The sequence below is a fragment of the Rhinolophus ferrumequinum genome, chromosome 11 (assembly GCF_004115265.2).
Source record: "Rhinolophus ferrumequinum isolate MPI-CBG mRhiFer1 chromosome 11, mRhiFer1_v1.p, whole genome shotgun sequence".
NCBI classification, from domain to species: Eukaryota; Metazoa; Chordata; class Mammalia; order Chiroptera; family Rhinolophidae; genus Rhinolophus; species Rhinolophus ferrumequinum.
This window is the reverse complement of record NC_046294.1, coordinates 42,883,954-42,909,414: the sequence shown is the minus strand read 5'-3', so window position 1 is coordinate 42,909,414 and position 25,461 is coordinate 42,883,954. Positions and strand designations below refer to the sequence as shown.

At 34.8% G+C, this 25,461-nt stretch overlaps 2 protein-coding genes across 2 annotated transcripts in view; both read left to right on the top strand.

The window, feature by feature from the left end:
* The window catches only part of IPO7 (importin 7), a 47,067-nt gene that overhangs the window by 5,384 nt on the left and 16,222 nt on the right, over positions 1-25,461 (top strand). Inside the window, exons 2-10 of the mRNA XM_033120211.1 lie at positions 8,573-8,654; positions 11,922-12,075; positions 12,524-12,682; positions 16,236-16,392; positions 18,973-19,062; positions 21,338-21,432; positions 21,541-21,625; positions 23,425-23,559; positions 24,198-24,297. Coding sequence (XP_032976102.1) covers positions 8,573-8,654; positions 11,922-12,075; positions 12,524-12,682; positions 16,236-16,392; positions 18,973-19,062; positions 21,338-21,432; positions 21,541-21,625; positions 23,425-23,559; positions 24,198-24,297 — 1,057 coding nt within the window. The remainder of the gene's footprint in view (positions 1-8,572; positions 8,655-11,921; positions 12,076-12,523; positions 12,683-16,235; positions 16,393-18,972; positions 19,063-21,337; positions 21,433-21,540; positions 21,626-23,424; positions 23,560-24,197; positions 24,298-25,461) is intronic.
* On the top strand, positions 3,542-4,353 carry LOC117030257 (rho-related GTP-binding protein RhoG-like). Its single transcript, XM_033120212.1, has one exon. It carries the CDS (start codon positions 3,599-3,601, stop codon positions 3,947-3,949), a length of 351 nt encoding a protein of 116 aa, XP_032976103.1. The 5' UTR covers positions 3,542-3,598; the 3' UTR covers positions 3,950-4,353.

Here is a 25,461-nt window from a genome sequence, read left to right as displayed (position 1 = left end):
TTTTAAAAACTTCTTAGTTGGAAAGCATTTACGTATTACCGCTGTTTAATGAAAGACAGGAGGACACAGTGAAGAGCCTCAGCCTGGTCCTGATTCTACCACTGTGATGACTTAACCTCACTATGCCTCATTTCATGTAGGTAAAATAAAGTATTTGCTTTGTCAAATTCTCTAGTAAAACAGAAAGGTTAGAATTCTTTTTGAATCTTGAAATTGTCTGGTTGTATTTATTTTATGTAAGCTCTGATGTCACAGTGCCCTTAAATTAAGGCTCTCCCTTATAAATTGTGTAAAGTATACCGTGTTTCCCCGAAAATAAGACCAGGTCTTATATTAACTTTTGCTCCAAAAGATGCATTAGGGTGTATTTTCATGGGATGTCTTATTTTTTCATGTACAACAATCTACATTTATTCAAATACAGTCATGTCATCTTCTGGAACATCGTCCTAACATACTAAAGGTGTCTGTCTGGCTGACGATCTTAACTGGGGCTTATTTTCGGGGAAACACAGTAGTAGCTAATTGAAGTCCTCCTTGGTTGTATTCTAATGGAGAGAAATAATAAAAAGTTACCTCTTAAAGAGTAAACTTTAAAAGATACTAACATTAGGTGATTATGTTGGAAAATATGTGTCTAGAGGGGAAACTGATACTGGAGAAAACTGACTTAAGGTTAAATCTGGTTTGGTGAGCTGGTAAACACCCAGGAGAAAATGTCTAGCAGGCAAGGAATGTGGAACTGTAGTTTAGGGCAGAAAGCAGCATTGGAAAAGTAATTTTTTTTCTGCAGGTGAATTGAGAGGAAAGGAGTGTGATCCAGAGATGTGGGGTGGACTGAAGGCTACATTTTGGGCCATGTACATTTCTGGGACTGAGAAACAAGAAAACGGAGATTGGAGAATTGTGCATTAAAAGTAGAACAAAGCCAATAAAATGAATTTCATTTTATTTAAGTAAGAAGGTTGTTTGTGGGCAATTTGGTTTTCTTTTTCCTTAAGTTTCATAAATGTTCTACTGGAGACCGTGAATTATTTTTGTAATAAGTAAAAGCTATTAGAAAAAGAAAGCATTGTTGACATTTTTAAATGAGGGAGTTTAAAGTAAAATGAAGACTTTTGAGGTGCGAAGCTTTTAAAATACTGGTAAACTTGGAGAAAGCAATTTCCAGTTACAGGGTTAGTGTGTGGAATGCTAGTAAAGGAGTGGGGAAAGATTGTAGGTTAAAAGGATAGTAGGGTCGGGGGAAATTTGTTTATGTGGATAGGTGTATTTTTCATTTTTTTTTTCTTTGATAAGATTAGACTATTTTGGGGAGTAGGGAAGCTGCCTGTGGAGTAGTTTTCAGGCCTATTATTACCTGTTGTAATAATAGTTTTCCACCTGTAATGTTTTATAGTCATCTATCCTAGAATTGCACCCCTTATACTGCTTCAGGACCTTATAGTCCTACAGCATAGGTCTAATCATGTAAAAACTTTCAAAAAAAGTTCACACTTACTAGATCTTGATGTGGTCACAACTGCCTATTTGTTTTTGTCTTTGACTATTCTCTTTCATTCTCCTAATAATCTCTTTAATATAACACTCATACTTTTAAAAATCCTTTCTCCCCATTTCTGTGGGTTTAAGTCCTTTAGGGTCTTACTCAAAATTTTATCTGTTCAATTAGAATTAATTTCCCAACCTACCATTATAGTGATCTTTTATCTCAGTAGTGTCTGGCACATAAGGACTACTACTAAGTGGAGTGAAGAATTTTCATGAGATGGATTAAGGGTGAATTAAATTATCTGGGTTGTTGACAGATAATGAGAAGGTGTAAGAAGAAGTTGTCTAAAAAGGTTTTTATGTTATTGTTGGCAGCTTTCAAACTTAAGTATTGGTAGTTTTAGCTCTATGAAATGATGTATAATGGCCCATTTGTTGCTTTAATTCTGGTTCTCTGCTACAAGCCAGAAGCTTGAACAGGGGTATATACGAGTAATTATAGTGCCAGCATTCAGAAGTTACATTTATACTTTGACTCATATAAAAGGTTTATTGTAGCATCTTTTAAGGTCTCTGTCAATGTTTGCCAAACTGTTGAGAATACCATAATTACTCAAATTTTAAAGGGTTTTTGTGATAAAGATTGATGCTAGTGATATTTATACTTATTTTTTAATTATCATAACAACTCCCTCCCCCCTAGATGGTGGTACCTAGGTAAAAACTGAGTTTTTTCTCAGTCTAGTTGTTTCTCAGTCTAGTTGTGTAGGATACAGCTCCCTGGCCCATGCTGGTATTATGAGCCTTGCTATACTGAAATATAAGACCGGGTCTTATATAGTATAAGACCCGGTCTTATGTTAATTTTTGCTCCAAAAGATGCATTAGAGCTGATTGTCCAGCTATGTCTTATTTTCGGAGAAACATGGTACATAGATAACATTTCTTAAAATATGTATACATTTTTTTGGCATCCCTGGTAGATATGCCACATTTTGCTTTTCCAGCTCATCAGTTGATGAACATGTGGGTTGTTTCCATTTTTGAGCTATTATGAATAATGCGGCTGTGGAATGTTCAGGCAAAAGTAGTCTTGTTATTTTTTCAATTGAGGGATAACTTACATATAATACAAGTCTCAAAAATGTGTACAGCTGAGTTAGTTTTTACCTAGGTACCACCATCTAGATCAAGATAAAAACCGGGGGTGCCAAAAAAATGTATACAAGTGGACACTGGTCAGCGTTGCTCAAGCAGTAGTTCGGCGTAATCAGAAGTGTCTGGACGCTGGTGGTAACCACTTTGAGCACCTCTTGTAATTGCAGAAGTCAAAACGTGACTTGTATTCGTCTTTTGTTATCGGTATATACATATTGAATATTACATTGTTATCGGTGTGTGTGTGTGTGTGTGTGTGTATAATTACAATTTTAATACAGTTTTCCTTAAAATGTGTATGCATTTTTTTGGCACCGTCTGTGTAACATTTGCACTGGCCTATAAGTTTCTCTTGACTCTTCCCGATCAATACCTTTCCTCCTCCAAGTTACCATTATTCTGACTTCTGTTAACTATAGATTAGATTTGTCTGTCCTCCAACTTCATGCACATGGAATCACATGGTATGTACCCAGTTAGTCTGGCTTCTTAGCATGTTTTTGAGATCTGTATTGCTTGATTCTGTAGGTTTTTTTTTTTAAGTTACTGTATAGTATTTCATTGTATGAATTGTACCACTGTTTATACATTCACTTGTCATAGGACAGGTATTGTGCATAAGCTCTTATTTCTCTTGAATATATAAGGGTGAAATTGCTAGGTTGTAAGGTAGTTGCATGTTAGAAATTGCCTGTTTTCCAGTATGGTTGTACCAATTTATACATCTACCAGCATTGTGTGAGTTCACTTTTTTTTACCTCCTCACCAGCACTTTGGTGTATTGCATATATTGTTTTGAGGTAGGACTGTCTTGTCACTTGCACTCATTCTTTTGTATGCATTTGCTAATTTTTGTGGAGTGATCAACTCTTCCTCAGGTGTTGCAGATATTTCCCCTTTTTTAAAACATTGTTTTTACTTTTTATCTACTTGATACTAACACTGTTTTATGGATGACTTCTTTCTCAAGCCGCCCGTCGCCCCCCACTTCTCCTGTAGTGGGGAGGGCTCCAGTCCGCCCTCCTATGAGAATGTGCGGCACAAGTGGCACCCAGAGGTGTGCCTCCACTGCCCCGATGTGCCCATCCTCCTGGTGGGCACCAAGAAGGACCTGAGAGCCCAGCCTGACACCGTGCGGCGCCTCAAGGAGCAGGGCCAGGCGCTGGCCAAGCAGATCCATGCTGTGCGCTACCTCGAGTGCTCGGCCCTGCAGCAGGATGGCGTCAAGGAAGTATTCGCTGTCCGGGCTGTGCTCAATCCCACACTGGTCAAGCGTGGGCGGTCCTGCGTCCTCTTGTGACCTTGGCACTCAGCTTAGAGGCTGCCCCTGCCCCCCACTAGTTGTGCCTTGGCGCCTTGTCTGCCCCCAGCTGTGCCTTAAGGACTAATTCTGGCACCCCTTGCCAGGGGGCTCCCTGAATGCCTGTTTCTCCGTAAGGAGGCCCACAGGGAAAAGGGCTGTGGGCCCTGCCCCATTCTGCTTGGGAATACCAGGTATTCTTGAGAGCTCACCCAGGCCAAGGTTGGATCCCTCCCCAAGAAGCCAACCCAGTGCCCCCTCCCCATTTTCCCCTACTGACCAGTTGATCCAGCTTTCTACACAGATGTTGCTGCCTTCCCTCAGGTTAGGGACTCTCAGCTGTCCCTAACCTCTCCCTCACTGCTCTTCGAATTGCTCCCCCCTCAAGATGTTCTTTCCCTGTCCCAGAGGAGCCACAGAATCCTGAGAAGATGAATGTGCCCTAACTTGCCCCCATGTGCCCAGGGCTTATGCATCGCTGACAGGCTCCTACCCCCATCAGTATTGGTAAAAATCTCCTGTGTCTGGTGGCTGGGTGTGTTGGGGGAACTGTTTTATTACTTTCAGCTTTTGGTGTCATGGTTTGTTTTCCCCACCAAGATGATAAAAATACATAGCTTCTTTCCTTCAAGTACTCTAGCAGTTTTGTTTTTTATATTTAAACCTTAAGAAGTTAGAAATTGCTGAAAGTCCTTTGTTAATGTAATGTTTTTGGAATACCTATTGTGCTGTAGGAAGGTGGAAGTTACAGTGAGTGGTATATGCTTACTTTTAACTTACATGTATTGTGTCCAGCCAACAAAAACTGGTGCTTTTTGTTATTGTTATTAACATGACTCCTAAATATAAACCAATAACTTTGATGTGGGGTTCCAGTAGTAGAAAGTGGTCTTTTTCAACTCAGAAGGAAAAACTGCTTTATTGGGACCTCGAGAGTGTTTTATATATACAAAACTATCTGAGCTGTATTTTATGGATTCTCAAGGAACTAAAGATGAATTTGGCAATATTATTTTTATACTCTGCTGGCTTTAGTATATACTCAGAAAAAAATGAAATACTGCTGTGTATGGGTATATAAACAACATAACATGTGTTGTCTTGATATTTGCTAACATGTTTTCTATATTTTATTCCTTACAGCCATCCTGTGAAATATATTATACTAATTTTGTAATTGAGACTTAGATTTGCTGAATCAGCTTGCTCAAGAGTTAAAAATGTAAGAAGTGGCATCACCTATATTTATAACCAGGACTATCTGATTCCAGCAGTCTATTCCAGGAGTTCATAATTTGATGCAGGAGATAAGATATTCTGTAATATAAATGACCTAAAAAGTACCATAGTAATATGGATACCGCGTTTCCTCTAAAATGAGACCTAGCCGGACAATCAGCTCTGATGCGTCTTTTGGAGCAAAAATTAATATAAGACTTGCTCTTATTTTACTATAATATTTTGTAGTAATAATATATATTTTACTATTATATAATATAAGACCCTGTCCTATATTAATTTTTGCTCCAAAAGGTGCATTAGAGCTGATTGTCCAACTATGTCTTATTTTCGGGGAATCACGGTAATAGTGTCCTTTGTGGGGTCATCTGTCTACCCCTTAAATGTAAATACTCTTTTTACTCTATACTGCCCCTGGGTATTCACAGCTGCTTCCAAGGCATTTTTTTTTTTTATTCGTTCAGTTATTCATTTAATAAATTTGTTGAATATCTTAAATGCCAAGCATCATAGGAGGAATTGGATTTACAAACAATATAGTCCTTACTCTCAACGGAGCTTAAAGTCTAACAGGAGAGGCAGACATAAAGCCAGTCTATAAATATAATAATTACAAGTGTAACAAGTGTTAATGGTGCAAAAAAACCCTGGAGATTACGAGATTAATAGGAAGCGCTACTTTAGCTTGAACGATCAGTCAGGAAAGGCTTTTCTAAGGAAATGTTTAAGCTGAAACCCAAAGAATGAAACAACTCTGGTGAAGCATTGGAGAGAAGAGTCTTGATTTGGTAGGTAGAAAGTTGCAGCATGTACAAAGTCTCTGAAATGGGGTAATACGTTTGTTGTTGAAAGAACCTGAAGAAGGTTGGTGCAGTGAGGCAGTAAGGGTTGAGAAAGTTTCTTTAAATGAGGCTGAAGAAATAGGCTGGACAAGATAATACACAACCTGGTAGGCTTTGGAAAATAGAGTACAAAGTTGTCGAAAGGTTTGCTTGCAGGTGATTGGTTTATACAATTTTAAAGCTCATTTGCTGTTAAATAGAGAGAATGGCTGGAGGCAGACATTTAGAGGATGACAGTCACTGGGACCAGGACGATGTTAAGGGGATGCGGAAAGTGCGTGTGTTAATTATATAAGCATTTTGGGTATATAATTGACATGGCCTGATGAGTTGAGATGAAGAGAAAAGTATTAAAGATGACATTCAGACAGGTTTCAGATGTGAATAACTGAGGATAGTGATGAGAAAGGAGGAGGGTTGTAAGAGGTGGTGCAAAGAAATAAGTCACAGTTTTTAGTGGAAAAGATGCTTTGAACATAGTAAATCTGAGAAGCTTGGGAGATAATGAAGTTAGGGATGTTAAGTAGGTCTGTTAAAGTGATCCGGACTAGAAATAACATTTGACATGGATAGTATTTAAAGATGGGTTGGATGAAATCAGCTGTGGAGTGGAAAAGACAGCCTCTGAATCCTAGCACCAGGTTCTAGCATTTGCAGATTAAATAGGATGACAAAAACAGCAAAGGAGCCTGAGAAAAGGACCAGAAAAAGTAGTGTATGAATTGCATAAGTGGAAGGGTGTTTCAAGAAACTGATAGTGGTTAACTGTATTCAGATCTATTTAGAGTACTGAAAGGGGCAAATAAGGCCCCTTCACCCACCTGACTACTCCTGTTCAGGTCTTTAAGTATTACTTCTCTGAGTTAGGAGATTCGCCTTTTGTTTCTTTTGTGTTCTCTACTTCTTTGTTATACTTTATTGCAATTACCTGTTTATCTTGTTTTCCTTTACTAAACTCTTCCCACAAGGTCGTGAAGCCTCATTTGTCTTGTTCAATCCTGTATTCTCAGTTCTCAGCGTAGTGTCTTGCACAAAGAACACCTACATAAATCATTTTTGGAGTGACTGAATGAATAAAGTGTCGTCTAGGTTTTAATGTGAAGACATTTTTTACATCCAAAGGGAATATTTTCTGTTTCGAAAAATGTTTGGGAACGGGGGGAAAGTATGTCAAGAGGAAACTAAAATAAAAATCACTGTTGTTCATGTGATTACGTACAGAAAAATAATAAAACATGGGCTGGAAGGAGAAGAAGACATAGCTGGTGGTTAAATCAGAGAGGGGATGAAACAAAACATACAAGAAACAATTTAACTTGAATATTGAGTTTTTTTAAAAAAATGTCTGAAGTTGAGGGCGGCCGGATGGCTCAGTTGGTCAGAGTGCGGTGCTCTTAACAACAAGGTTGCCGGTTTGATCTCCACATAGGCCACTGTGAGCTGCGCCCTCCACAATTAGATTGAAACAACTACTTGACTTGGAGCTGATGAGTCCTGGAAAAACATACTTAAAAAAAAAAATTAGAAGCAAATATGACAAATTTAGGAATCATTAAGTAACTTTTGTACTGTCAATGAAAGTGACCCAGGTTCATAGTATAAAATTTGGAAAACAGTGTATAAAGAATAGCTCCTTCAACAAATGAGAAACAAGAACTCATAGACATGGACAATAGTTTAGTGGTTACCAGAATGTAAGGGGGTGGGGGGATGGGAGATGAGGGTAAGGGGGATCAAATATATGGTGATGGAAGGAGAACTGACTCCGGGTGGTGAACACACAATGGGATTTATAGATGATGTAATACAGAATTGTACACCTGAAATCTATGTAATTTTACTAACAATTGTCACCCCAATAAATTAAAAAAAAAAAGAATAGCTCCTCCATAATCCTACCACCCCAGAGATAACTACTATATTTGCATTTTTAGTATATTTCATATTTTTCCTGTAGGTGTTGCTTGGCATATGCATATAAAGGTATTTATTAGTTTGTATCCTGCTTTTATTGAATGTTCAGTTACTGATTTTTAAATTCTCTATTGAAATATAACATGCATACAGAAAAGTGATCATAAAGGGTAAAGATGATTAATTTTCACAAATTAAACACTTATATAACACAGCCATGTTAAGAAATAAAACATTAATAGCAATGTGGAAACCACCACCACCCAGGATGTTAATTTTTACTGATTTAGTTTTGTTTCTAGCCACTTAATAGACTATCTCTATGGAGAAATTATTACTGAATTGGGGAAAATAGGTATCAAAGGATATTGTTTTTGTGCTGCTGCCACCAGTGTAGGTTAAGAGTGCTAACTGAGAGGTGCAATGGAATGCAGGCAAATGCAAACATCCAAAATGTTTTAGGAGTTAGGATGTTAAATTTTTTGAGTTCATTTTTCCATGTAGGTGAGTGACGGGAAATAAGGCCAGGACTAATTTATGGAGAGCCTTTTGTGCCAGCCAAGCAGTGGAATAGAGTGCTTGAGAATAATTGTTTGCTGAAATTTAAAATGTATGTTTTTGATTATAGGCACACAAGTCTCTGAATTTTGTTTCAACCCTGCTTCAGATTACTATGTCAGAACAACTGGATTTACCTGTGAGACAAGCAGGCAAGTTTCCTGAATTATTTTCTTGGGTGTATGTAAATATATTGTTTAAACGGTTCATAGTTGAATAGCAGAGGCATCTTGGGATGGTCCTTCAATGATTTTCTTCCCTGAAAATCAGTTTGCTCTTACGTGTTTACTACAAACAGATAATTTTGTTAATTGCTGGCAGAGTAAATTGGTGGCCTTGTTAATTGGTGGCAGAGATCAAAGGAATGTGATATTTCCATGAATTAAAAGAGAAGCTGGAAAGAGAAATTGATGGGTTAATTAAAAGATTCTGTGTATTCCTTGTTTCTGTCCCTGATGGATGATTCTAAGATACAAGTATAAAGATACTTTATACTCTGCTATTGTTCCTTACAGATACTTGCTTTTACTGTTTATTTCAACAATTTGAAAAGTACTATTTCTTAGTTCAGGTTTAAGCAAGATAGTGAGCAATTCCTTTAGTATCAAAGTCTGTGAAAATGTGGCACATTATTTCTGGTATTATCTGTTGGAATAATGGAATTCACATCTTTACATCTTACTAATTTGCAGATGTATTAATTTTATAAGAAATATAAAGTACCAATAATTTTACCCTTCTGGAAAAATCAGTTATATTCTGGTGTTATTTCTTTCTGTGCTTCATTTAGTGTATAGTAAACATTTGCCTTTTTTTTACATAGTGTTAGCCTTAAAATTTATGTTTTACCATAATATGCCATGTGCAGTGAACTATTTCTCAATTGTTAGAATTTAATTTCAGATCTGTTTCATTAACAATTATATTCCCAGTGCCTAAAATACTGCCTGACACACTGAAGGTACTCAGTAAATAAGTGAATGAATGTAATGTAATTGCTTATTATATTTTTAAAAATTGGTATGTAAGTTGCACAAAAATGGAACATTTTTCATGCCTATAAAATATAGTAATTTCACTGGACCCTGGTCAGCAGTAAATCTTTTTTTAAATTTCTAATTAAATAGATAATGGTTGCTTTGATTGTTTTAACTGTCACTGTTTTTTTTTAACGAAGTTGATATTTTCCCATTTGGTTATATTTTAGATAAGAATCTTTGCCTGTAAATCTCAAATATTTTTTTTAATAATATGTTGAAAGTGTTTGGCATTTAGGAGGGACCTTAACACATTTTAGAGACTTAATTATGTGTATTGTGTGTGTTACGTGGCTCTGGTTTCTGGATACCCTGTGGATGAGTGATGTTTGCAATATCCTGTCCTCCACAGCCCTGCTCAGTTCCTGGAGAATAGTGTCTATCGCTGCTTTTATGGAGTCAACCGATCTCATATTTTGTCTTCCTCCTTTCTCGATGCCTTCTATTTTCCCCAGCATTATTGTCTTTTCCAAAAAACCCCTGCCTTCTCATGATGTGCCCTTCAGTTTTGTCATTTTTGTCTTCAGTGTTGTTTCATACTTTAATTAGTTCTAGGATGCACTTGTTCGTCTTTGTGGCAGTCCAGGGTATCAATAGAGCAAAATTAAATAGTTCTAGAAAGTTGTTTATTAGTATGTACAGAACCAGAAGCAACCAAACTACGAAAGTGGTCAAAAATTTTTTAATTATGATCATTACTTTAAAAATTACATCCTTGTAATAATTGAATGATACTCTGTAGAGATTATTTTCATTAAGTGCAGGTGATTATATCCTTAAACAGGCTTTCTCTCTGTTAATAAAAGGATATCAGAATCCCAAGAATCCAAAGCCATTGTTCTTAATGAATACAACTGACTAATATTATCTGTTTACAGATTTATAAATTGCTTTAACAGCTTTGTTCAAATCACACAAATAAATATGTATACCTAACTCCTTTGTGCATTACAATAGAAGGAAATACTCAGAGGCTGCATCAGATCTTCATTTTGATCTTTGTTCTGTTTTGGAGCTGTAAAGAATCAAAATTCTAGAAGTAGTATTAATCTGAAGCATGTCAGTCCCATATACGGAGTCAAGTGTTGTTTACTGTAGATGTAATTTATCTTAAAACTTTTGTTTAAGGGTATTTTGATGTGTAGTCTCTTTTTTTTTGAAATACTACAAGATGGGTATTTTAATTCCCAAGATGAAGCAAAGTAGAATATAAAATCATAGAGTTGTATCAGTTATTTTTATTTAAATAGGTACAGAACTCCAGGTAAGGGTTAAACTAATCAGAGAAGAGCCAGTGTTTTGTAGAATATAGGAATTAATTAACTTTGAATAATTTCCCTTTCCTATACATCCTGTACATTTGTGATGGAGGGTTCCCTCTTCCTGTTTGTCCCCACCATCCTTCCCTCATTTGTGGGGAGAAGACTGGATAAAAAATATTGTTAGTAATCTAGTTCAGTTTGAGTTAACCAGCAATGTACAAGATAGCAGTATGATAGTTGACAGAAAGTGGTAATCTGTAATTTTTGAACCCAGTAAATTCTCTCATAAATAGCGTGAAGTGTGATTGTGGTGTATGATTGAATGCTTAGATTTATAGACTTAAAGAATTTATATATATGTAATTTTTCTGCGATAGAAATCATTTTTGGGTGTATCTTAGTCAGTTGGGCTGCTATAATATAGACTGGATTACTTATAAACAGCAGAAATTTATTTTTCACAGTTCTGGAGGCTGAGAGGTCCAAGATCAAGGCACTGGCAGATTTGGTGTCTGATGAGGACCCACTTTCTGGTTCACAGAATCTTAGTTAGTGGGAAGGGAGAAAGCTCTCTGGGGTCTCTCTTATAAGGGCATTAATTTCATTCATGATATCAGAGCCCTCATGACCTAATCACCTACCAGAGGCCTTAATAGCATCATGTTGGGGGTCAGGATTTCAATATGGATTGGGGGGGGGGGCGCAAATATTCAGTCTATTGCAGTGTTACTAATTGTAAAAGCTCTTTCGGTGTGTGTCTTTAGAGGCTGCAGTTGGTAAAATTAATTTATTATATAGCTTTCCTACAGAAAATAGGATAAAATGTGTTATGAATAAATGTGATATAAAAAGTCTTAACAGTTTAATTTGTGGTGTGTTTATTTGCAAAGTTCTCTTAGGCTGTTTAATAAAAACTGTGGGTGATTACTGTAGCTAAGTATTAAATTTGTGTTTGATTATCAACTTTAAAATACTAGAATGCATTATTTTGTTTTTAAAAGGATAGCTTTACTAACAATGGTTGATCTGAAAGAAATAAATTGAGGTGTGGACACGTTTTTAAGGGATATTCACAGTGCTTTCATAGTAAATACTCTTTCTTTGTCAAAATATATTTTAGGTGTTATCTATTTGAAAAATATGATAACACAGTATTGGCCAGATCGGGAAACAGCACCACGGGATATATCCCCTTATACTATTCCAGAAGAAGATCGACATTGTATTCGAGAAAATATTGTAGAGGCCATTATCCACTCTCCTGAGCTCATCAGGTATATGTGTATATATATATAAATGTATATATATATTTTGTAAACTTACCCATTGTTGCAGGTATATAATTTGTGGGCTTTTTGGGGCAGGAGGGACATTGGGAGGTCTTTTCAGAAGATAGAAACCTGTCATTTTGTAACAAGAAACTTAACAAATGCTGTTATAGGAGAAATTTTTTGTTTTATTTTCTTACTGCAATTGAATTATGTTTATAAAACCAAAAACTTTTAAATTTCATGTAAAACTTGTGAAACACACTGTGATCAGATGAAAGGGGGTAAAGAAAACTATAGAATGCTGTCAGTATAATCTTTTGATATTTGAAATAGTAGGAACAGTTTTTGTTCAGTGACTTATTTGTCTAAACAGCTATTTTCCTTGTATGAGTTAGCAAAATTTTATCTAGGTAGCATTTCTTTCTCCTTATTGTTTATTGTTGACTTTCAGGGTACAGCTTACTACATGCATTCATCATATCATCAAACATGATTATCCAAGCCGTTGGACTGCCATTGTGGACAAAATTGGCTTTTATCTTCAGTCTGATAACAGTGCTTGTTGGCTAGGAATTCTTCTTTGCCTCTATCAGCTTGTGAAAAATTATGAGTAAGTGTCTCTTTCAATTCCTATAGAGTTTTCAGAAGTGGGAAAAGTTTGGAAAATTTAAGCTAATTTGTTTGAACATCTAAAATTACGTTTGGTGTATATATATTTAAAGTAGTGAATTATGTTTATTTTAATTCACAGTTTTCTTTTTGAAATGGCATTCTTATTTTATTATTGTTATTTTTTAAAGATTTATTGGGGAACAGTGTGTTTCTCCAGGAGGCCGCAGCTCGGGTCCAAATTCAGTCGTCATTTTAAATCTTTAGAGCCATCCAGCCGCGGCCCCACCCCCCTCCAAGCTCAGTGGCAGCTCCTTGTCTTTGATCTAGTTGTGGAGGGCACAGCTCACTGGCCCATGTGGGAATTGAACCAGCGACCTCTGTGTTTAGGAGTATGGCGCTCCAACCACCTGAGCCACCAGGCCGGCCCTGTGCTCTTTTTTCTTAATCATTATGTTTCCCTGTTCAAAAACGGAATTATCTCTCTAAGTCCTCAATATGGGCTCCTCATTATGTGCTGGTAAAAGTCCTAAAGATAAGCTTTTTTTAAATGTGAAGGGGATCAGAGTACATTAGAGCTCTTTATTCTGGCTTCCTGTGAATTTTTATCTTAATTTGAGTTCTTGATAAGTTTCAAGAACCTACTTTAAGAAGAATATGTTGGGATTTCATATGACCATTTTTAATCATTGTGTTTTGAGGGATTTACAGTCACCTGTTTCAGTGTTTGCATATTTGAGCAAATTGTAGTTCATATAAGTAGTTGGTATCAGTAAGAAAGATTATTTTAGACCAAGGGATCATTTTAGATCTAGGTTTAGGGATCAAAAACAAAATCTAACCTTAGAAGTTGAGATATGTAGCACTGAAAGTAGTAAGCCAAATTTTGAAGTGATTTTTCTCTTAAGTGTGTGGTGAAAGTAATGAAATTGGTAGGCAAATGAAAGTTTTAATATTTGAAAATTATGTGGCAGGCATGAGGAACACTTACACCATGATGGTGGCTTTATTTCCAGTGCTAACAGCTACACAGATGCCATTGTGAGCCCTCTAATTTTGGGGCTTGTAGTTAGCCTCCGATACCCTTTTTGGGTCCCAACTCAAAGTAGCTGATGAACTGCTGCTTTTGTTCTGAGCAGGAGAGAAATCATTCCATTTACAGCACTGGTACTGGTGTTTTCTTGTGTTCCCACCAGCTACCCATCTTCCTGCTAAGGAATGTTCCAGCTGTTGCTCCAACCTCTGTCAGAGTGCCAGTTGTTGTAGTTCTGGTAAGTGAGTGACTAAAATGAGAGAGAATAAATAATAAGTGGTCATTGTCGTTGAGGAGGTTCAAGTCTCTCCTGTCCTATAATCTTAGCAGGAGAGAGTGTGACAGGAATTTTTTAATAGGAGACACAGGAGGCTGCTACAATATTGGAATTCCAGTTCATTTTCAGCCAGTGTTCGGTTGTGGAGCACAAGGTGTTCACAAGGGATCTGTGTGGACTGAAGCAGTTCTAAGAAAATTCATGGAGAAATTGGAAGTTGTGCCTTCAGGAGCATAGATCCTCAGGAAGTACTTGTCAGTTGAAGGAGCACAGAAGGATCATTTGAAGAGGAAGGCATGTCACACCATGTGGAGTAGTATGAACAAAGAAAGAAAGGTACAGCGGTGGAAATTAGACACTGTCTTTAGTGGGTAGTGAGGTGACTGCTAAATGGTATAGATAATTTCTGTTGAGGTCGGGGATAATTTTGGACTTGAAAGTTGAGACCATGTTAAAGAGGGTTTTGAATGCCATGATGGGGAATTTGGATGTGATCTTTTAGGTACAGAAGAATCATTGAAGATTTTTTTTTAAATAGAAAAGCGATGGGCTGGTATTGAAGGATTTCCTATCAACATGGCTCATCAGATTGACACACCATATAGCCTTGTGGTGGCGGGCTTTTATTAGTGTCACATTTTCACGGGTCCAGGAATTTTCAGGTCTTACGGAATAGTAATTTGTTTCCTACAAAAATTATGTTCATACCCATTAGCTTAGATTAGCAACCAGTACCACCCAGCTCCCAGTTCACCACTCAATGTAGAGAGGGAGGTAGAAGAGAAGAATGTCTAACGTGGAATACCTTGTCAATGTGAGATATCACCTGGGTTGCATAAATGGAGAGAGGTGCGTAATATAGTTTTCAACCTTTATTGTTAAAAGGGAATATTGTCTATAATTATTATCGTTTGTATAATCAGATTGGATAGTGCAAATGGGTTCCTTTTACAAATTGTTTTATTGACTCAAAGATATGTACAGATAACCTTTTAAAGTGTATGCTAGATATACTTTCTCAACACATTAAAATACTTAAAATAACCTGTCAGTTAATTGTTTAACAGTCTTAGTTTTTATTAGTGTGAATATTTCTCTTGGTGTTTTTTTATTCTTGGAAATTTACTTTGGTTCTCATTTCACCCAATAGCAAAAAAGAATCCAGCCTTTTAAGACTTTCTACCTTCTAAAAATGTGCTCAGATATGTAATTCTTAAATATATTTTCCATCTTCAAAAAGTCTACCAGTAGATAAAACTGGATTCTGGTAAGGGAAAACCAATTTAAAGCAGTTTATATAATGTAATCTAGAAATAATGGAAGCTGGAGTTTCTTTCCCATGGTTCTAAACTATAAATTCAATTATTTAATTTCTCTTTTGAAATAAACCAATAGACCTTTTAACAACACAGTTAAAATGTTAAGGAATCTATATGCAAAAATGTCTCAATTAGTTCAGTAATTCTTTACCCATGACCTTGGAGGAAAATGTGGTTTAGAATTCAGGGATTTTTGGGTTTTAGAAAGGTAATAAGGTTTATATATGTTCTGTGAGTTCCTATTGAAATCTGTACCAGCAACTCAGTAGTCAGACGTATTATTATACCTACTATAAAAATATGTGAAGATTCACTCCAAAAGAGATAAACATCATAGATAACCTGTTGACGTCCCATTTTGTTGCCAAATGGTTTATAATAGAACTGGGTATAATGCTTTTAGAAGTAGAATCTTTTCTGCTTTGTAGATGCTACTCTGCTTTAATACGCTTGGTATGTAAATTATATAAGGTTAGTAAAATATAATTGATTTTATATCTATCAGCTGCTAATGTTTAAAAGCCAAATCATTGTAGCTCCTCAGTTGTACCAATATTCAGAATTAGATACAGCATAGTCAAGTTGTTAAGAGGGCATCCTTGGATCTCAGCTGCTGAAGTTCATACCTAGATGTATATAATAGGAAAGATATTTAACTTCTGTGCCTCAGTTTCCTCAGCTATTGAAGTGAGGATACTAATGGGGCCTTGAAGATTATGACCTCATGATAAATGCTCATTAAATTTTAGATATTCTATTGAGGTTTTCTCAAGTTTTTGCTTATTGTTTGGTTACATGGTAGGTTTTTTTCCTTCTATTTACTTATAATCGTGTGAAGAAACAAGTAGTTTAAATTTATATCTCATATGTGAATTGTGAAATAAAAATAAATTCTTACAGAATTAGTTTGTATTCCTACCCAAAGGTACAAGAAATCAGAGGAACGGAGTCCGTTGGTAGCAGCAATGCAGCATTTCCTGCCAGTGCTAAAGGACCGTTTTATTCAGCTTCTTTCTGATCAGTCTGATCAATCTGTTCTTATCCAGAAACAAATTTTCAAGATCTTCTATGCTCTTGTTCAGGTAACTTTTATAAAGCAATTTTTATATATAAAAAGTCTGTGTGGCTAGATTAAGTGGATGATTTGCTTCTCAAATATAAATTGTCAAAATTATAAGTCTAATCAAACATACTTTCCCAATTATACAAACAACCAATAAATCTTATAAGTGATCATTCTTAAGTTCTCTTAAAGCAATCCAACACTGTTTACAAAATAAGTAAATTTATCTTACACCTTTTACCTTAAGAATTCACAAGTCTGACATCAGTTACTTGGTTACAGTTTATATCTAACAAGTACTCTGAGATGGCAAATATGCATAGATTGTCCCAATAAATACAAAACCTATTCCTAAGCTTACACAAGAATACTAATACTGTGGGCTTGGCTGGCACAGAATAATGGACGTCATGCTTGTATATTCTAAGTCTTTCTGAGATAAATGATATCCACTAAGGAAATGATTGTGTCTATATTCTCAGTGGAATGTAATTACTTATGAAACAGTTTTTGATCAGTATTAAAATTCTGGTTCTTTTTGTGGTGTAGAGCCAGAGAAGGATTCATCTCATCTACTAGGACCTTTGGTTCAATTCAGGCCTTTACTTACTTTTTAAACCCCATTTGAATAGACCTTGTGACTTTACCTCCACTAAGATTGTAACTGACTCCATTGCTTGTTTGGATTTTGCATGTTTTTGCTAGATCTTTAAAGACAACCTACCCTATTTTGCCATGTATAATGCGCTCCTGTATACACACCCACATTTTTTGCACCCAGACTTTCAGGGGAAAAATCTTTCGTTTTAACTTTTTTTAAAAAAAAAAAAGATTTTATTGGGGAAAGGGAACAGGAGTTTATTGGGGGAAACAGTGTGTACTTCCAGGACTTTTTTGCCAAGTCAAGTTGTCCTTTCAATCTTAGTTGTGGAGGGTGCCATTCAGCTTTAAGTTGTTGTCTTTTCAGTCTTAGTTGTGGAGGGCGCAGCTCAGCTCTAGGTCCAGTTGCCTTTTCTAGTTGCATGGGACGCAGCCCACCATCTCTTGAGGGAGTCAAACCGGCACCTTGTGGTTGAGAGGATGCCCTCCAACCAACTGAGCCATCTGGGAGCTCAACGGGAGCTCAGGTCAAGGTGCTGTGTACAATCTTAGTTGCAGGGGGCGGGGCCCACCATCCCTTGCGGGACTCAAGGAATTGAACTGGCAACCTTGTGGCTGAGAGCCCACTGGCCCATGTGGGAATGGAACCGGCAGCCTTCGGAGTTAGGAGCATGGAGCTCTAACCGCCTGAGCCACCGGGTGGGCCCCTCGTTTTAACTTTTTAATTCAAATCTTTATTTGTTTACATTTAGGGTACTTGTTTTTTGTATTATAAAGGAATTTGGGCATTCATTTTTTAACATGATGGTACAAGAAATTTTATGTAACAAATAATTACAAAACAGAAGAGCAGATACAAAGTATAAGAAATTTTATGTACCGGTAACAAATTTATGACATTTACACATCATGGAAGGCCTCTTTGTGGTTGCAAGTTCGTCAGAAGTTCAACAAAACCAATTACCATATTCCAGGGTATTATTTTGTATATGGATATTGTTATTGATTTCTAGAGTTACACTTTTTTATTTTTAAATTAAAGTTTATTCGAGTGACTAGAGTTACACTTTTAACTCATAAGCATAAAAAACAGAATTAAAAATGTATAGATACGGAATTAGTACTACCCATGTATAATGCACATCCTTATTTTTCCATCAGAAATTTGGGCCAAAAAAGTGCACATTATACATGGCAAAAGACGGCAATGTCTCTCTTAACCTAAGGGCACTTGGCTATTCCATTGGCTCCTTCTTATGTAATTCTTTTTAAAGTGATTTGGATAGACAGCATGTATACATCTGTTTTTGTTTTTTTTCCCCCTAACTTGTAGGATCCCAACTTTTAGATTAAAAATAAGTTTTTTGTATAATATGTTTTAGGGCATAGGGTAGAATACTTACCTGTGCAACAAATTTTTTGAGACAGCATACCCTGATATAAAAATACAGCCCTTTCTCACTTGTGAAAATAGATGTCCTAAATTCTAAATAGGATATTGATTTTATGAGCCTATTAAGAGATAGTATTTGTTCCAGTACTGTTGCGAAATGGATCAACAGTAAGAAATCAGTTTCTGTGATTAACTCTTATATGGAAAGAGAGGCCTGTAACCATCTTTGAGGACGCCAGATAAAGTATTTGATAAAATTTTAGTAACCATTCCTGATTTTGAAAAAAACAAACTACTAAGAATCCTGAAATAGAAATTTCCTTAACTTGATAAAAAATGTTTACTAGAAATCCACAATAAATAATCACCTTATGGTGAAAATAAGATATATTCCTAGTAATTTGAGACTAAGACAAGGATGCCCACTGTTGTTGCCACAATTCAGCAGTGTAGATAACTAACCAAATCAGCCAGATAAGAAGTTTGCCTGTGTACTAAAAACAAGAAATGTGGATTGAATAAAGTACTTTTTGTAAGTTTTTGTAAAAGGAAATGGGATTTTCTTTTGTAAGGATTTCAAAAATTGATTCTTGATTTTTAATTTAGTATACACTGCCATTGGAACTTATAAACCAACAGAACCTGACAGAATGGATAGAAATTTTAAAGACTGTTGTGAACAGAGATGTACCTAATGTAAGTCTTTTTGTTTTTATATATTACTAAACATAAATACTTAATTATCTTTGGAGAATTTTAACTGCTATTTCCTGTAACATTCTTTATAAAAGCATGCAATTTGTGATGTAAAGTTTTATAAAGAGACACCGGTTCATTTGTTTACATATGTGCATATACTAAGTAAAAATTTATAAAGGGTTATTTCATATATTATTAAGTGCTTATACATATGATTATTTCATTCTAATTCTTCTATTTCTTATCGTCTCAGTTTTTAATTAAGAGCTCATAATATTTATCACCTCACAGTTACAAATTTTTTTCTTGTGACATGAACTTGTTGTTACTCTCTTAGCGATCTTCAAATACGTAATACAATATTATTAACTGTAGTCACCCTGGCTATACATTATATCTTATAACTGGAACTTTGAACCTTTTGACCACCTTCCTAAACTTACTATGGTAATCATTTCACAATACATACATGTATGAAATCATTGTGTTATGCACCTTACACTAATACCATGTTATATATAAATTATGCCTTAAAGATTGACAGTTCATAGCTAGATTGTTAGCCTAGTAATTTGTCAGACACCCATGAACGGGGGAGAACTTATAAGTTAATCAGACTTCATAGTTTTATAGAGATATAACTCACATATGATAAAATTTTACCCTTTCAAAGTGTCCAATTCAGTGGGTTTTAGTACATACAAAATTATCCAACTGTGTTATTTAACCACAATTTTTTTAAATAACCACAATTTTTCTTTATAACCTAGTTTTCTAGAGAGGTGAGGAATTTACAATCCTGAATACCCAGTATGTTTTTAGTGCTTTTACATGTCTTACTTATTTGATCAAAAAAAAGAAACAGTTCTGCTGAATTAATTTTAAACAGGGACATGGAAGGGTTGTGTAATTTATCCAGCCTAATTTTATTAGTGGCATAAGTAAAGTAAAACTAACCAGTTTGGTAGTTTATTGCTGAATTTTTTATTTAAAAAAAAGAAAATGCAGAAGAAATAAATAGGACATTTCTCCCACTCCATAGGAAACTAGTTTGATGAGTATTTTTTTGTGCACACATAATAGAACTATATAAAATATAACTTTAAAAGTTTTCATATATAATGTACCTTTTTTGGTATAATTTATAATCATGCACATGCACATATTATAAGAAAATAGTTCAATGAGTTATGACAACCATATGCATCCATGTAAATATTTCACCTAGAATGTTTACTCGTAGCTGGTTCTCGTCATCCCTACTATCGCCATTCTCATTTCTAGTACCAGTTTTGCCTGTTCTAGCACTTAATATAAAAGTAATTTTTTGTATCTACCTTCTTTTGCTTACTATATTTATCAGATGTATTCGTGTTGTGTTGTGGTTGTTTTTTATTGTCAAGTAGTATCCCATTGTATGGATATAATACAGTTTATCCATTCACAATTTGGTGGACGTCTAGGTGGTTTCAGGATTTTAGTATTAGATAAAGCTGCTATGAATGTTCTTACACAAGTCTTTTTGTGATCACATATTTTCATTTTTCTTGAGTAAGTACCAAAAATTGAATTGGGTCATGGAGTGGGTGTATGTTTAACTTTGTAAGGAACTTCCAAACTGATTTCCAAAGTGGTTTTCCCATTGCTTTCACTGCCAATATATGGGAATTTTAGTTGCTTCGTAGTCTCACTTCCTCATCGTAACTTAAAAATATGTCATGGATGTCTTAGGTCAATATATAATGACCCAATCCATTCTTTTAATGGTTGTATAGTAGTCTTTTATGGATGTTCTGTAACTAAACATCTCATTATTAATGTTAAGTTCTTGACAGTTTGTCACTATAACAAATAGTTTTGTAAATGAATGTTTTCACACATATATCTGTGTATTTATACTAATATTTCTGAAACTAGATTTCTGAAATGGAGTTTCTTATCCCCTTTTGATTTGAACTGTACTGGTTTTGGTTAAGCTACTTGCCTTGGTCTTGATTTTATGTTGTTAGGGTCTTGACCAAAATGTTTGGGTTAAAGCTTTTATAAGAGTTTTAAAAAGCATATCCTTTGTAAAGTAGTTGAAGCAGTGGGAATACTTATATTTAAATAAGGGTTAGTACTTTTCCAAATCTACGTTTTTATTATGAAAGGCCAACATTGGTAGAGCATTCATTTTTTGTGTGTGAATCTGTTCTTACCCCATACTGTTTCTCTTAGATTGCATCATCTCTTTCATCTCTTACTATCATTAATAAATGTCTCTTTAAATAAGGAAACACTTCAAGTTGAAGAAGATGATAGACCTGAGTTACCATGGTGGAAATGTAAGAAGTGGGCTTTACATATTTTAGCAAGGCTTTTTGAAAGGTAAGCTCCTTGATATAATGATGTAAGTTTATTTTTTCAGGCTTTTAGTTTGTAAGTCCTGATATAAAGCATTATAAAGAAACAATGGGCATGTTAATGTTCTTTTAGATATGGAAGTCCTGGCAATGTTTCCAAGGAGTATAACGAATTTGCTGAAGTATTTCTGAAGGCCTTTGCTGTTGGTGTCCAGCAAGTAAGTCTGAGATAATTTTTCTAAGTAGAAATATGGCATTTATTAAGTTAATTTCTGTCTTGCTTATTTCTACTTTCTTCAACATCCAGAGATTACATGTAGCAATCTTGAACATTTTGAATCCTATAACAGTTCTCAAACATTTGTGCTGTGGTCTTAGGATTCTTAAATTATTGAGAACCCTAATGAGCTTGCATATATAAGGGTTATACCTAGTGATATTTACCGTGTTAGAAATTAAAATGCTAATACAGTACTAATTCATTTAAAAATAGTAAACCCATTACATATTAATGTAGAGTACATGTTTTTTGTTAAAAATAGCTATTTTCCAAAATGAAAAATTTTTAGTAAGAGGAAATGGCATTGTTAAACATTTTTACTAATATCTTGAATGTCTGGCAGCTGTATACTCATCTACCTCTGTATTCAATCTGTTTCAATGTGTTATGGTGGACAGTTTGGTCTTAGGTATGAGAAGTTGGAAAAGGAAAGAATATTTTAATAGATTTTTCACATAATTGTGGAAATTCTTAAATATCACACCAAAATTTGACAATGGTAGTTTCTTAAAGGTTAACTGTAGTGCAGAGTTTGAAAGTAACTGAACATTTCATAGTCTGTTGCAGTAACACCCATTGGTCTATATTGCACTTTATCCACGCATGATTTTGTAACATTCTGCAGTGGTCATTTAGAGAATGTTGACTTGTTGAATGAGTGAAGATTTTCACCATTTCATTTTGCAATTAAAAAATCACATTCGTTAATACCACCACCAATCTCATCAGAAATATCTTTAAATACTGGAAAGCTATCAATTGAATCTAACAGTGGATTTAAAATTTTGAGAAGTCTAATTTTTCCTTGAAAGCTTAGATTTTAACAACAGTAACATATTGTCGGTTATTTCTTTCAAGTGACAGGCTACTTTTGTTCATTTTTGAGAAGAAAAAAAAAATCTGCCATACACACTAGTCTAAATAACCATAATTTGTGTATCAGTTTTTCTTTCAAGTATATAATAGTGTTCGATGGAAGAAGCTACTATTTTAGTATTTCTTCTAATAATTGTCCCTCAGTATGTAGAAGTGCTATGTATATACTTCCCTTTTAATAATAATAATAATAATTCTGGTTCATTAAGGACTTTTTTTTTAAACCTTTTTTGGTGGCATTAAGGACATTCTTAAGGAAAGCTTGTTCTGTGATTATGTAGTTGTAAAAAATATGAGGACACTTCAGGGCCACTCCCTTGATTCATAGGCACAAAAAGTTTTACTGCCATTGCTTTTGTACCATCGATGCAAATGTCAACACAATAAAAAGGGCAAATAACACCTTAGCATTGTTATGAAAATAGTTTTAACCTCACTGACGCTTTGAGAGGTCAGTGGACCAGATTTTGACAATCACTGTTCTGAAATATGAAATAGAATGAAAACTGGCCAAACATTAAATAGGTAGGTGAATGGTTTGGGTAAGGTTTTCTTCGAAGGCAATTTTAGCAATACAGGGCTGTCTCCGACTCTTGTGGTATGTTCAGTACTTATGGCTTTCCCTTTTTATATTTAATCTGAAAATAGTCCTTTGATAGTGTTACTTCAATTTGTTATTTAAATGCCTTGGGAATAAATACTGTTCTGAACCAATATATAATTTTAAAAATTACTTTTTAAAAGTTATTATTTTATTATGATGACTTGGATATTAAAATAAGTGTCAGGTGTTTTTGCTGGCCTGTAAGTGGTTAATTTTCTACTTAAATTTTGGTTTTTCATCAAAAATTTTTCCCAAAGGTTTTATTGAAGGTGTTATATCAGTACAAGGAGAAGCAATACATGGCTCCTCGAGTTTTACAACAGACATTAAATTATATTAATCAAGGAGTTTCTCATGCCCTCACCTGGAAGAACCTGAAGCCTCATATACAAGTAATAATTTTCTATCTGAAATGTTTTCTAGAAAATATAATGGAAACAACATTAATTACGATAAATGTGGAAAAATGCATTTTTTGTTGACTAATGTTGCTTAGTGTAGTTCTGGTAATTGTTTTGAGAGTAGAGCAGAAAAACAAGATATGATACCTTGACATAAACGTATGAAAGGTATTTTGTGATTATTCAGATTATCTGCATTTAAAACTGTTATCTTAAAATTTGCCTTTTAGTTCTTACTATTGGATTATGCTTAGTTAACACTTTCATTCTGTAATTTGGAGTAAGCAAAGGACTATTTTACCAGTTCAGTTTTGAGGATAATTGGCTTGTTTATTATTTCTATGAGTAATTTGCTTTATTTAGAAATGTAGGACTTGATAGACTAAAATTTCATGTTGTATTTTCTCAGAATACTTAATTGCTACCTATGTACACGTTTTATTTCATAATTACTTGTTGCACAGAGGAAAGAATATGTGTACATTGATAGTTGATCTATGAATGCAAAAAAGCTTTAAAAAATACATGTTATAGAATTATTTTTATTTTACTGCTTAACAGAAGAAATTTGAAGGTTTAAATTTGAAGACTGACTTAAGGTTATTACTTTCTCAACTTCTGAATTGCAGGGTATTATCCAAGATGTTATTTTTCCATTGATGTGCTATACAGATGCTGATGAAGAACTTTGGCAAGAAGACCCTTATGAATATATACGCATGAAGTTTGGTAAGGAATTTTCACTTTTTTAGAAATAAAATGTCAGTTAAGGTTGTGTATAGGAGATATTTAACGCCTCTTGCCTATGGTACTGAAAAATCTGTGTTTCAGTGTACTGTATTTTGCAGCGTATAAAGCGTTCCCATGTATAGTGCGTGCCCACGTTTTTGGCCCAAATTTTCAGAGAAAAAAAATCTTATGTCTTAATTTTCTTAGGGATTTTCCAGTAATTTTTGTAAAAATATCACCTAGATTGCTAGCTCCTGCCTAAAGTGTACAAAGAGAAATGTCATGCCTTTCACCCTATGGTAATAACGTCGGCATCACCTATCTTATCAAGTCAGAGTCACTTGCTCTTTGGACAATATGTTGTTCTTCGTTTCATTTCATTGACTTGTTGGCCGAAATTACTTTTGTTTCTAGTTCGTGGTAAGCTCAACAAAACCTATTATTGTATTCCAGGGTATTATTTTGTGTACAGATATTGGTATTGATTTCTGGAGTTACACTTTTAACTCATAGCATAAATAAAAGAATTAAAAACATTTATATAGATAACGGAATTAGTACTTTCCATGTATTATATAATGCACATCCTTATTTTTCCCTCACATATTTGGACAAAAACGGGGGCATTATACACAGCAAAATACGGTAATTTATCCATTGTTTAGACTTTAGGGGGAGTATTCATTAATTATGGCATTAGATAGTGATAATCTTCATTTTTAGGAGATACAATACAATAGTGTTATTAAGTTATTAGATGTGCTTCTGGCACATGCCAAAACTGTTAGAAATTCAAGATTGTATCTTAACACTAAGCATCTAAACTATACTTTTGGATCCCATATCAATCGTCATATATGTGGAAATTAAGAAGATGCGTACTGGAAGCTAGAAACACACAGTCTCTTATGGAACTAAAGAATTGTAATTTGGCTAATATTGAATAGTAGTCCTTTCTACCAAAATCTTATGTACTTTTAGTAGTTTGTACTTCCATGACCCTGTTGTGAAAATTTGTATGAAAGAAAATAATTGTTAGAAAAAATTGATGAATTAACATTTAATTTGTACAGAAAATACTTGGAATTGGGCTTTTGTAAAATTATATGGGGATCTGGATTCATTTTCATATTCACCTCACGTGAAGAGTGAGCAAAATTTTAA

Excerpts from the sequence above, each read along its gene's own strand:
- LOC117030257 (XM_033120212.1), top strand. The coding sequence starts at position 3,599 with ATGGATGACTTCTTTCTCAAGCCGCCCGTCGCCCCCCACTTCTCCTGT.